This window comes from Branchiostoma floridae, chromosome 5 (genome assembly GCF_000003815.2).
Source record: "Branchiostoma floridae strain S238N-H82 chromosome 5, Bfl_VNyyK, whole genome shotgun sequence".
In the NCBI taxonomy this organism is placed as follows: Eukaryota; Metazoa; Chordata; class Leptocardii; order Amphioxiformes; family Branchiostomatidae; genus Branchiostoma; species Branchiostoma floridae.
Genome location: NC_049983.1, coordinates 6,630,201 through 6,642,787, shown reverse-complemented (window position 1 = coordinate 6,642,787; position 12,587 = coordinate 6,630,201). Strand labels below are relative to the sequence as shown.

Sequence of the window (12,587 nt, the reverse complement as noted above, 5' to 3'; positions counted from 1 at the left end):
AAGTTTAAACCTTTCACTATTGGAATTTACCAACACAGATGAGCTCTCATTTGGATAGGTACAGAAGATGATTGAGTGAGTGAGTGAGTGAGTAAAGGATGAAAGTGCTGTTTTCTCTTTAGTGATGTCTAGGATTAGTTTTTGCATCTTTTTTTCATCCATCTCAGGAGCTGCTTGCCTATGGAACTAGCAACCTGTTTGGATCCTTCTTCTCCTGCTTTGTATGTTCGACAGCAATCTCTCGTACGTTAGTGGGAGAGGCCGCTGGAACTAAAACACAGGTGTGTCACGAGTCTGAGTTTACTGTTAGGTTCATCTATTTGACTCGTCCCTTAGCAAACTATCAGTGCTGAGATGCATATGAGACTGTCAGTAATTGATAAGTTATCGTCAGTTGCCTTAGCTTTCAAAACATTTCAGTAAATCAGCTCTACTGTCACTCCTCTAATGGTTCTGACAAGTTTTCCTGTAAGTACTAGTTAGTTGTTACTGATCTCTTACTGTCAGGACAAGTCCTGACAGTACTAAAATGCTACTGGCAATTACTGACATGCTACTTCTTACTACTAAAATAGACACATTCCATGTCTCACTGTCAGTTTTTACTTTGAAAATATTTTTGATAATAGATGTAATGCTCGTAGAACATAAAAAGGTTACTCATTGCACACAAGCATCTGGATAGATTTTTGTGAACAGTCAGACATTGAAGATAGCATCCACTATAAATCCCCGGTGACTGAGGGAAATCTAAATTCCAACAGGTAGTTAACCAAAGCAATGAATAATATTATTGATACATTGTACATGATTGAGGTAAGACACTTCAAGACTGAAGTGCTGATAATATCTTTGGAATCATGTTTCTTTGTGTACTAATATCTTGTTTTTCTTTACCATCCTACAGCTCATGTCCCTGGTGCAATGTGTAGTGATGTTGCTGGTGCTGCTGTTTATTGGACCACTCTTCAGATCAACACAGACTGTAGGTTCCCCTTAAGAAGAATACATTCTTTTGTAAAGAAAGGAAATCTAGAACTAAACTTAAGTAGGCTGAAAGAAAATTGTATTGGTGAATTTGGTGGTGTATTGAAATATAATGGAATGCGATACCAGTCTCTTTTTGTATTTTATTTGGTTAACACCTTTTTTTCCAAATATTGAAAATGTTGTTCTGTTCCCTCCCAGGCTGTTCTGGCTGTGATTGTGGTGGTGAATGTGAAGAACATGTTTAAACAGTTTGCAGAACTCAAGCCACTCTGGAAGATCAGTAAGATTGATTTTGTAAGTACATGTATCTGTTATTCCATTATGATCACTTAATATCTTTGTGCATATCAAGTGCCATTGTCAGTCACTGCAAATAACATATAATGATATAGTGCAAATTATCATCAATTTCTGCTGGATCAATACTTTCACTTGCTAACTACATGAGAATGGTACTCTGGCTAGTACACTTTTTCCATACCATGGAAATTTCCATCCCGAGATGGAGGAACAAGTCCTGCATGGAGGGACAAGCCCTGGTTGAATCTTTCAGTCATAATGGTTATCAAATGAATATTATACTTAAATATTTCATAATCCCTTGTTCCAGGTGATCTGGTGGGTGACGTTCCTGGCCGTATTCCTGCTGGGACTGGACATCGGCCTGGGGACGGGGATGGCCTTCAGTCTGCTGACCGTCCTGTTCCGCTCCCAGCGTCCAGCCACCACCCTGCTGGGTCAGGTCCCCAACTGTGACATCTACAGGGACTTACACAACTACAAGGCAGTGAGTTCAGTGTATGAATGAATGAATGAATGATTTTATTTGTAAAACATTGCAGCTTGGTAGCTGAATTGCGAGTTACATTACACAATTGTGGGTTATCTCCACATACATAAATTAACACAATCATCGTGAGTGAAACTAGGCTATTGAATCTCTGCATAAATCTACACGGTATATTCCGACAGTTTACACAGACATTGACTAAGATACACTTTCGGACACTAGTCGCCACTTGCATACAGTAGATCTAAGGCACGTGGGACGCATGTCTTTTAGTCTTGCTGATCATTGTTGCACGATATGGTCTTCTGTTGCGTAGACCGTAGTGAGTATCCGTGGGGCTGGTTAAGAATGCCCAGAGTGGAGAAGACTCATCCTGAAGGGTATGTTCAAGAGTTCTCAGTAATCTTGAAACCATAGTCCTGCTGAGCCTGTATAAATACGGATTACACATATATGATACCTGTATGTGGGTCCAGTATCTTTATAGCCACCACCCTGCTGGGTCAGGTCCCCAACTGTGACATCTACAGGGACTTACACAACTACAAGGCTGTGAGTTAGTGGAATCTATGAGTTAAAAAGTTAAAGTCCTTCCTACGTAGACCAGATGGTGCATAACTACAGTAGGCTGAGTATTAGTAACCACCTCTGTTTCAATGGCCAATCCGCAATGTTTAAATGATAACATCTTTCAAAACATCAGATGGTGCATAAGCCAGTGACCATCTCCATTTTAAGAGCCCTTGGGTCACACAATCTAGTACAATAACTTCAGCAAAAGGCAAGTCCACTAGTGGTGGTGTGTGTTCAACTACCATTATCTCTCTTTCGAAATGCTGAGTGCAAAATGAAGGAAACAGTACTTACAGAAGTATGTACCATGCAGATCAAACAATCATTCTACTCACTTGGCCATTCCACCATAATCCAAAGTTTGTGCATGTACAGACACTTGTCCCTTGTGTGTTGGGTTCTTTTCTGTTCTCAAGCAGAAAACACAGAAACTTTAACGTCCTGAGGACCATATTAGATGACTGGAACCCAGGACCTCTGCCCTCTCTGCCAAACACCCTATCATTACATTATGTGATGCCACACATTAATTGTTGACCAATCTTCAAGATTATTCATCATCTTTCTTCTCTCCCACCCCCTACACAGGCTCAAGAGATCCCCAGTGTGAAGATCTTCAGATTTGACATGTCCCTGTTCTTCTCCAACTGTGACCACTTCAAGACATCCCTGTACTCTACCTACCATTACATAATAACTAATAGTATACACTATGTGACACCTCACGTTAACCATTGAAGATTGTTGACCATGTTTCTTATTTCCTACACAGGCTCAAGAGATCCCAAGTGTGAAGATCTTCAGATTTGACATGTCCCTGTTCTTCTCCAACTGTGACCACTTCAAGACATCCCTGTACTCACAGACAGGGCTGGACCCGGTGGTACTGCTGGCTCAGAGGAAGAAAGCCGACGACGAAAAAAAGAAGCTTGAAAAGAAGAGAGCAAAAGAAGCCAAGAAGGTTTCTGAGAATGGAAAGGTACAAGTATGATTGCCATTTATGGTGGTCCTTTTTTGTATTATTCTTCTAATTTCAGAACAAAGAAGACAAGCCAAGAAATACCTTTTTTATGAGATTGTAAAAACTTTCTTTTGGGAAGCAAACAGTGCATTATCACCATAAAGTTCATACAAATGCAGGTTTTCATAATGTTTGCTTTTATGCTTCTAAAAAAATTGGCTGCCATGTTTACTATGGCATTATGGGTGGAAATCATATCTTGATTAGGGACCGTACGGCATTTAGTGAGGGGGGAGGGCCGGTCGCCAGGGGGGGGAGGGCCAAGCAAAAAAATAGTTTGCCAGGGGGAGGGCCTAGCAAATTTTTTTTTACTTGGGGGGAGGGCCAAGCAAAAAAAATAGCTTGGTCTGCCAGCAAAATATGTCCCTTAAAATCCAAGAAACGGCGTTTCAGAGGGTCAAGATTTCAAAATTTTTCTGGACCTCTGCAAAGGATCGCCCGAGGTTGGCGCTTGGGATACAGTGAAAATGCGAAAGGGAGGGGGCGGGGCTTATGCATGACGCCCTCGAAAACCTTCTTCACGCACAGAAATGTTATTAAACTCTAGATTAGTCTGCCAGCAAAATTTACCCCTGTCTTATTGCCCTCAAAATGTAAGAAATGGCGTTTCAAAGCTCGAGAGTAAATATTTGCAAATTTCCCTGGATCCCTTTTGACGTGACCGGCCTCGCGCCTTTGATGACCGACATCGTGATAATGTGTTTGGGGGGGATTTAATTTTGTATTTCTAAATTAAAATGCTATTAAAGTTAGCTTTGTTTGTCAGCAAAATATCTCCTCAAACTGAAGGAAATAGCTTTTAAGAGGGTCAAGATTTCAAAATTCTCCCGGACCTACCTTGCGATTCTTCGTGCCTTTGGCGCCGAACATGGTGTTCGGAACGTCGTTCTCAAAAACTTGAAACCCTCGTATTTTATTTTTTTTCATAGAAATGTCATCTAACCAGCAAATTTTCCCATAAAAAAGCAATGCAGGCCGGAAATCGTGGCAAAAAAGCGTGGCATTTCTAAAAGATGATTCCTCCTGCAAGTCTGCGGTCTCACGCCCGCTGGCGTCTAGAGAGAGGCGACCGGTCTTACCCCGCCGTGGGAAAATCAGCGTCACGCGTCGGCGCCCCCCTCCCCACTACAGTTTTGGAAGTCGAATCGTGCTGTCGTTTTAGTTTTCATTTCCCCCCCCCCCATTTACCGTAAGTTATTACCACCACAGAACCAAGAAAAAGTCCAAAATATATGTAAATTGAAAATAGTTTCCGTCAAGCCGCTCAGGCCCGCGAGCTTGCAATACGTAAATTTAGGGAGCGGGGCGCGCGCCGCTTCGTGGCGCAAATCTACTAGAAATCCAGGTACAAATGCTTTTTAGGTGTTGTTTCAATATCAAAACAATGAAATAGCTTCTATAAAGCAAATATTTATGCCTCTATGAAGCAGATATTTATCCCTCTATTTAGCAGATATTTTGAGCCATTCTGTTTTCCTTTTTTTACTAGGGGTGAGAGATCTGCTTCTCGATGAAAATCATGAAAAAGTATGACGCAAAGCACATTTCCAAATGCGGGAGCGCAGTGTTTTATTGGCGTCTTGAATATTTTTTTCAAAGTTGATAGGAGGGGGGGAGGGCCAAGCAAAAATATTTTGTCTTGGGGGGAGGGCCTAGCAAAAAAAATTTTACCTGGGGGGAGGGCCATGCAAAAATTTTTTGACCCGACCCTCTGGCGACCGGCCCTCCCCCCTCACTAAACGCCGTACGGTCCCTTACCTGGTGGCAGGAATCAAGAGCTAGAAGTATGATTTGTAAGATTCAATATTCAATAACATCAGAAGTGTGTCATACTTCTTATGTTATTGAATCTTAATGAATGTTTTGTACAAATGTTTTTGTTTATTGAATGATAGTGAATCAGGTGAACATAATCAGGAAATGTTAAATTTTTAATGACACACTTTAACATTAACAATATACGCCTTTTTTCCATCAGGAAATGGTTGAGTTAGATGGTTTCATTTCCATGGAAGTGGAGGAACCTCCAGTACCTGAGGTGAAAACAGTCATTCTGGACTGTGGACCCTTCAACTTCCTGGACTCTGTGGCAGTCAACACACTAACTCAGGTACTAACAAAAAACAGAGTCATTGATGTGCACCATTCTTTTGATTATGCCTTGTTAGCTTTTATATCATTTATTTATTGTATTTATTTACCTGCATTTATTTCTGCACATGTATTATTTTACCAGGGTAAGGTTTAATCAGTGACTTAAACATTGCTTTTCAGGGAGGCCCTGGGTACACATAGAAACAACACATTTAACCTTTGTTTTTGTATAATAACGTAATACCAGGTACACAAAGACTACAAAAGTGTTGGAGTCAGGTTTCTTCTGGCACATTGCAAAGGTGAAACATTTATGATTATACTTCATATTTTATTCTCTCCCATACCTCATATTCTTTTGTTGTTTTATATGGTTGAAAAGTGGAAACAATTTGCACTTTCCTCTCTAAGCATATAAACCCCGAATTGCACGAATAAAATGTATTCTATTTTACCTTTTCATGGCAGCATGCACAGACAGTAATGATGCTAAAGTCAGTTTCATAATTAGTATACATGTATTAGTATACATGTTAATTTTGTTTTTACTTTTCCAGCCAATATCAGGGACCAGCTTGTGTCTTGTGGATTCTTTGAGAAGATTGAGTGTGACAACCTATTCATCAGTGTACATGATGCAGTACTCTTCTCTCTAGCAGAGGTAGGTCAGGTTTGTATGTTTGAAGGCCAACTGTCAAAGGTAGATTAAGTCATCAAGTCACAAGAACAAAAGGTATTGATACAAGAAGACTCAAGTATTTGCCAAATAGCAATTACTCACAAGCAACTGGATATGATTTTGGAAATGGTCAGACGTTTCAGATAGCAAGAAAAATTTCCACTAACTATTATCGGTGACAATGTGTCTGACTATTTCCAAAATCATATCCATTTGCTTGAGTAGCTGCTATTTGGCAGATCTTATTACCTAAATGTCTAACATTTGTTGAGGACTTAAGCATTTCTCCTGATAGCTTGTTCGGAAAAGGGAGGAATTTTTGTCAATTCAGAGGCATGATCAAAATAGGGTCATAGAAACATTGTTTTCAAACATTTTGTTGTAAGGCTTGATACAGTACATATTATTCATTAATGTGCATTATGTAACAATGAACTTCTTGTCTTGAATGTCTTACAGGATGCCAAGGTTGAAGCCAAAGAGGAGGAACCACAAGAAGATGGTGAAGCCGCAGATACCACGCACATTGAGATGGAGTCAGAGATTTGAGATGACATCAAGTCTATCATGCTATTGCAATATCTATTCTGGTGTAAACTTCCTTTGAAATTACCATTCAAAAACCATTTTATCAGCTTTCTTCAATGGTGCCACATTTGAAAAACAAATAGACTTCTGTTTCAGACATATAATTAAATTTACATGTACGTCTTTTGTGATTGTTGTGGGTTACTTGTTATACAAGTTGTATTTTGACAATTCAAGTAACAAGTAAGTAAGTATTTTGACTATTTAAACTTGCTCAGGTTTGGGTATGTGTGCAAGAAGTATCAACCGTGTAATTTCCAGGCAGATCTACCAATGGCATTTAGCTTGGCAAGGAGTTTAGCTGGCCAAGTAGTGTTCTGAGCCACTGGGGATCTGACGTCACTGAAACAGGGAGGGGCATTTCTATTCAATAATGGTGTGTGTTGCCGAGTAGGTGTTAATTGCCCGCCTTGCTGTTAGGCGCAATCCTTCTACAGGGATGTGCATGGGCACTGAATTTGTCCCAATAAAGATATAAATTGATCGTAAAAGCATTAGCACAACAAATCTTCTCATTGTTGATAGTATGTCCTCTGGGAGGGGCAGTAACACCATTATTGAATAGAAATGCTCCTCCCTGTTTCAGTGATGACAGATCTCCGGTGGCTCAGAACACTCCTTGGCCAGCTAAACTCCTTATGCCACCACTGGTAGATCTGCCTGGAGATTATCAACCATGAAGAATTAATGAAGATTTTTCAATAGACATTTTACACTGACTGTTTTAATGATGTATTAGTACATACAATGTATGTATACGTATTAATGTGTGGATCACAAAACCAGCCTACTCCTGCCTGTGATCCACAGGTATTGTATTGTTTTGCAAATCTAATAAATCAAATCAAATCAAATCTGAAAGAAGATATATGACAAAGGCAATATTTCACAAGATGTAATTATTTTGTTAAAGAGCTATTATACAGGAAAGATCAGGAAAAGAAGCAATTTTGTAGATATTTTCGTATAGGGTTTGTGTAATGTGTACTCATATCTTCCAAACTGTAAAAATGATCAATAAAAAAAATTGCTGAAAACTTTCAATACATGTATTTATTAGTATGAAAGTTAAATCTGCCATGTTACAGAATAGTTGATAAATACATTATTGGTAAGGCCATGTTGATTTGATTACATGTATATAAATGGCATCTACTTATGCATTGATTTAAAAAGAAAGTTTTTGACCATATTGTAAATCGTACAAAGCAGCTACAAAAGTATGCAAATAGTGCAAAATATATCAGGAAAGAGATACATGTACTAATATTGTAGAATGACAAAGTCAAAGAAGAACAAATATGAAGAATCTACTGTTTGATATACAAGATGTGTGCTAGTCATTTGTTCAACCTTCCTTACCACTCACATTTTATAATCAATCAACTTTTATTTTGCCAAACGTTTTTTTCTTTGAACGCTTGCATCAGTTTTGGAGTTCCCAGAGGATGCCATCTATGTGATCGAGTCAACTTGGCCTAAGTTCTAGATCACTTAAACCTAGATTGTGACTAGATCAGCTTTTAATCTTTCCACTCCTTTAATTGCAATCATTCTTTCTTATTCTTGGCATTTTCCACCATGATGGGGTGGAAGAATTTACACACAAAATGTATCTGCATTATGTCCGCCACCTTGGACCAGAAATGTCCCGAAAAACGATGAAACAACAAAAACCTGGCAAGGTACAAGTCAAGGAGCTTCAACCCGACAAACCCTGCACAAGACAGAACAGCAAACATCAATGCCCTTAGTAGCTTCGACTTTAACTTTTCTGATTGGCTAGCTCGGAAAATTTGCATGCCGTACATAACGGCAAGTAGTATGTGAAATCCTAGAGCGACCTCAAAGCCAAGGTCATGAAGTAGAGCGAAGGTATAGCTCGCAAAGGAAAGCACAACGACAGTCAAAATCCTTCTGGCATTCCATCCGTCCATGAGGTAGTCGCTCATCACCACAACCCAAGCGAAGAACGGTAGGGTGAACCACTGGTCTAACACGGCGAACCTGTGCCGCTGAGTCACGATACGCAGGAACTGTACCGGTCCATACGCGACCGCCATCCAGCAGAATGTAGAACCCACAAAAAGGTCGCCGTCGGTAATGGCGCCGTCGTTTCTGTCTTTTACAAACTTGTTAATCCACAGGAATCCGAGAAGTGTGTAACCCAAGTTGACCAGGGTGTTAGCAGGCATCTTGAGTTGAGAGGGTAGGAGGGGGATGTTGTGGTCAGGGTGCTCGCCGTAGTGTTGGAAACCGAGATCGGTGATGACGCTGTCGAAACAGCCCAGCCATGTGATCGCCGTTGCCATGGCAACTGGAATGACGACCGAGATGGCAGCTGTACTCACAGCGTGGTCCATCCTGGAGGGTCTGTAGCAAAGAAAAAGTGTAAATTATGACATGTCAGACTAATACTAAGGGTGGAACTTCACTGCCTGGCATGGTTAGTAACAGCCCCCACAGTTGGGTCATTCCATGCCAGGCTGGAGGCTTGCCCGCCTACTATCAGGGTTTCTTCCGAATTCAGCAGAATTCTGAAATGTTTTCGGGACATCCCCCTGTATATTGAAACCCAATGACAAAGATGTCAACAGATATAAACTTGGACATTCTACGTATATTTGAACCCACAATGTAGAACTAGCTGTTAGTACAAATTTATGCGGTATCAGCTCTGCATAGGAAAATGAATTTGGCCGGCCAGTTAGATTCTTTCCGTAGTTATAAATGATGCATTAATTGCAGGAAAAACGTGTACATGTACATGCAATCATCAAGATTTAGCTCATCTAACCCTGATAATCTCCGTAATTACTAGCATATACTAGTAGCATGCCCATGCCAAAATGCACAACAGTAACCTTACACGTGCACATGCACCTATCATAACGTCATATGACAATTAAAAGCACAGGTCCAGGGCTGGAATACCTTAGCGAATTATTTTAGAAACATGACAGTACAACACGACAACACCCCTACTATCAATGCATACTGTGGAATAATGTAGTAATGAATTTTGGCCATCATAACTATTATATATCGCATTATCTCGGGACTGTACCTGCAGGTGCTGCCAAACCCGGAAGTGTCAAACGTTCCCAGTTCTCGCTCTCGTGACCCTGGGTACGAGACTGGAAACATGCAAATGAACATCCGGGGTATCTGTTAATTATGTGAGTGGCTGATGGGGCAGCGTCCCTCAAATAAAATCTTTATTCCAAATTATCAACATTCAACCATCAAGTCTACCCTGTTTGTGACGAATGTTTATTTTCCGTTCAGGGACAGAACGAGATTAAAAATTCTTTGAGCAAAAGAAAAGGGAAGAAATTTTGTTTACAACATCCGGGAACTCTGTGGCGCCTACCCCCAGAGGTGTCTAAACTCACTGCGCCTCGCGGAAAAATTACTAAATATTCATGTTTGCCTCGCACTGATTGGTCGTTATATTCTGGACACCCTCGTTTGCATACTTTTGTAGAGGCGAGACGCCGTGGCTGTAGGAAACCCCCGCCCACCCCCAGCATTGTGGGTAGCTCAAGATGGCGGCTCCCGTCCTGAAGTGGAGGCGTGTGACGGGCACAACCGGCCCGACGCCGCGGCCTCGGCACGGCCATCGTGCCGTTGCCATTAAGGATCTCATGGTTGTTTTCGGGGGCGGCAACGAGGGCATCGTGGACGAATTGCACGTGTACAACACAGGTAAGCTCGCCCTCCCCGCTTGGCTAGCTTGTTTTCAAAATGGCGTCCTTTTGTTGTTTATCGTCAAATCTTTGGCGCCAAGATCATTTCCAATGGCATCGAGGTCTCCCCCTCCTAGATCAAGTTGCCGACATCGTTTGGCACAATTTTCCGCCATCGCTTCGTCTTGTCTTCCGTTTTTACGGAAGATATCCCGGTTTTTGTAGATGGGTAAAATTCAATATGGCGGCGCCCGGTGTTTTTTCATGGGGGAGCCATATTTAAACCAAACTGTTTATATCGTCGCCTGCGCCCGCGCCGTTTGCCACTCAGCGCTGATCGACAGATTTGGCATCGGTCCAGATAAACTCCCCTCGCCGACAAAGTATGGAAAATATTGCATTTTCGTGACATTTAATTCAAACTCATTTGTCATTTGTTGAAAATCAAAATCAATATGGCCGCCGATTGTTTATGCTAATGTTGGGTGGGAGGGGGGCATTCAGCGCTTGGGACGCGCGTTTGCATTGTGATTGTTTACTTTGTGTGTTTTGTTATGCGAAAATTAACTGGACTCCAGGAGCAATTGAGTTTTGTCACATTGCCAGTCTCTAATTGACAGGAGTTGTTAGAATTAGCAGTTGAATTGGAGTTACAGGCTTTCAAAAGAATAGGCTTTGGTTTGTTACATGCAGCCAAATGTTGTTGAATAGACCTCACTATGTCTTGCCATGCATTTGATTGCTGTAGATTTGTTTTTGTGCAACAGGTTATTGGGAGTTGGCTTTTTTTGTATTGGTTACGAGTAAGAGTTATCTTGAAGTTTTCTTTCTGATCATTAGATTATTTCATTACAGTAAGAGTTTTCCTAACTTGAATACACCACAGTGCTCGAGCGGGTGTAAATACGTTAGGTTTGGAGCGTAATTGAGTCAGACTTGAGTCGTATATCTCTGTTGACCGTTTCACGACTATCGTGCCCACCAAAACACGACTGTGAGGCCGAATCCCTTGAGCCCCATCGATAAAATACGACTGTGTGTTGACTAATATACGACGAGGTCGGTAATCAGACGTATACAGTCGTATTTCGGTCGACGTCCAGAGGAAAGGTCAATAGAGGTCATCAGATGCGTTACAGCCTGGTTATCCAAATAAACAAACTGTAAGTTAGTCGGATGAGCTAGGCGTTTCTACGTTTGTCTGCCTTTTTCAGTTGTTGATTTTTAACCCCCTTAGGTAAAATGAGGTCGCATGATTTTTTTCCAAACTATTTTCATTTCTTTTGCAGGATATTACTTGTAAAATTATGCTATAGGCTAACGTTCGTTTTCTTTCGTTCCATTTTGTAACAGTTTGTTACAGGTCGTTATGTTTAGCTCCGTTTCGTTACATTTTGTTTTCTTTCGTTCCGTTGTGTTATAGTTCGTTATATTTCATTCCGTTGCGTTAACGTTACAGTTCCTTTGATCCAACCCATAACGTATAAGTTTTATCAAAATGAAAGCTGCTAAATGGTAGCTGGTCTTCTGACGTCCTGGGCGTCTACGTTTTATATGAATGAAGACCTTTATTGCACATTTTTGCCCCACTGGGCTAAGTACAGGTCACACGGTAAGAATCACATATATGTAACAATGGAAACAATCATACACATCTATATATGTAGATGTGCGTCTAATCTATTCTAAGACATTCGACTTCCTCTCGCTTCTTGGTAATTGTATAAATGTAGCTAGCTGTATGGTTGGTTAGAGTTGGTTTGTCAAAAGCTGTCAGGAATATAAATTTCTCTTTACTATTCAAGTATCTAAAGTGGGGATATTTACTTAACACATAGTCAAATAAAATGCTCCTATCGCTATCATACAAAGGACAATCCATAGTAAAATGTACTTCATCTTCTACTTTCCCTAAACTACAAAATTGGCATATTCTTTGATCTAGAGGAGTGTGGTTATGTCTTCCTGATTCGAAATACAACGTAATAATTTATAATTAGGCCGTTCCATTTCGTTTCCATCAAATTATCGTTCCGCTTCGTTCCAATTATTTCATTTTAGTTCCGTTTGGTTCCGTTTCGCTCTATTCCATTCTGTTCAAGTTTTATTAATTTTTGCGTTTTGTTCGTTCATTTTCGTACCGTTTTGTTTCATTTCATTCAT

The 12,587-nt window shown here is 40.6% G+C and overlaps 3 protein-coding genes across 5 annotated transcripts in view; 2 read left to right on the top strand and 1 right to left on the bottom strand.

The window, feature by feature from the left end:
• LOC118415782 (sulfate transporter-like) overlaps window positions 1-7,772 on the top strand; it is a 15,405-nt gene extending 7,633 nt beyond the window's left edge. Inside the window, exons 9-18 of one of the 3 annotated variants that reach the window (XM_035820600.1) lie at window positions 168-281; window positions 908-985; window positions 1,189-1,284; window positions 1,601-1,716; window positions 2,272-2,332; window positions 3,126-3,332; window positions 5,353-5,484; window positions 5,716-5,770; window positions 6,026-6,129; window positions 6,607-7,772. In XM_035820600.1, the coding sequence (XP_035676493.1) occupies window positions 168-281; window positions 908-985; window positions 1,189-1,284; window positions 1,601-1,716; window positions 2,272-2,332; window positions 3,126-3,332; window positions 5,353-5,484; window positions 5,716-5,770; window positions 6,026-6,129; window positions 6,607-6,696 (1,053 nt within the window). In that variant the 3' untranslated portion in view covers window positions 6,697-7,772. Of the gene's footprint in view, window positions 1-167; window positions 282-907; window positions 986-1,188; window positions 1,285-1,600; window positions 1,778-2,271; window positions 2,333-2,941; window positions 3,019-3,125; window positions 3,333-5,352; window positions 5,485-5,715; window positions 5,771-6,025; window positions 6,130-6,606 lie in introns of all 3 variants that reach the window. The other 2 variants (XM_035820599.1, XM_035820598.1) reach the window with 2 other exon arrangements.
• On the bottom strand, window positions 7,705-10,141 carry LOC118415785 (transmembrane protein 187-like). Its single transcript, XM_035820604.1, has 2 exons — window positions 9,803-10,141; window positions 7,705-9,108 (listed from the first exon to the last, which is right to left on the bottom strand). The coding sequence occupies exons 1-2, from the start codon at window positions 9,892-9,894 to the stop codon at window positions 8,286-8,288; spliced, it is 915 nt and encodes a 304-aa protein (XP_035676497.1). The 5' UTR covers window positions 9,895-10,141; the 3' UTR covers window positions 7,705-8,285.
• Window positions 10,142-10,234: 93 nt separating this feature from the next.
• LOC118415779 (host cell factor 1-like) overlaps window positions 10,235-12,587 on the top strand; it is a gene marked incomplete in the record, with an annotated part of 60,434 nt that continues 58,081 nt past the window's right edge. Inside the window, 1 exon segment of the mRNA XM_035820596.1 lies at window positions 10,235-10,443. Within this exon segment, the coding sequence (XP_035676489.1) occupies window positions 10,284-10,443 (160 nt within the window).

Bases quoted from the DNA above. Each gene is read 5' to 3' on its own strand.
- LOC118415785 (XM_035820604.1), bottom strand. From the start codon at position 9,894: ATGTTCATTTGCATGTTTCCAGTCTCGTACCCAGGGTCACGAGAGCGA. The intron at 9,109-9,802 runs GTACAGTCCCGA...TCTTTGCTACAG, and splicing joins GGGTTTGGCAGCACCTGCAG to ACCCTCCAGGATGGACCACG.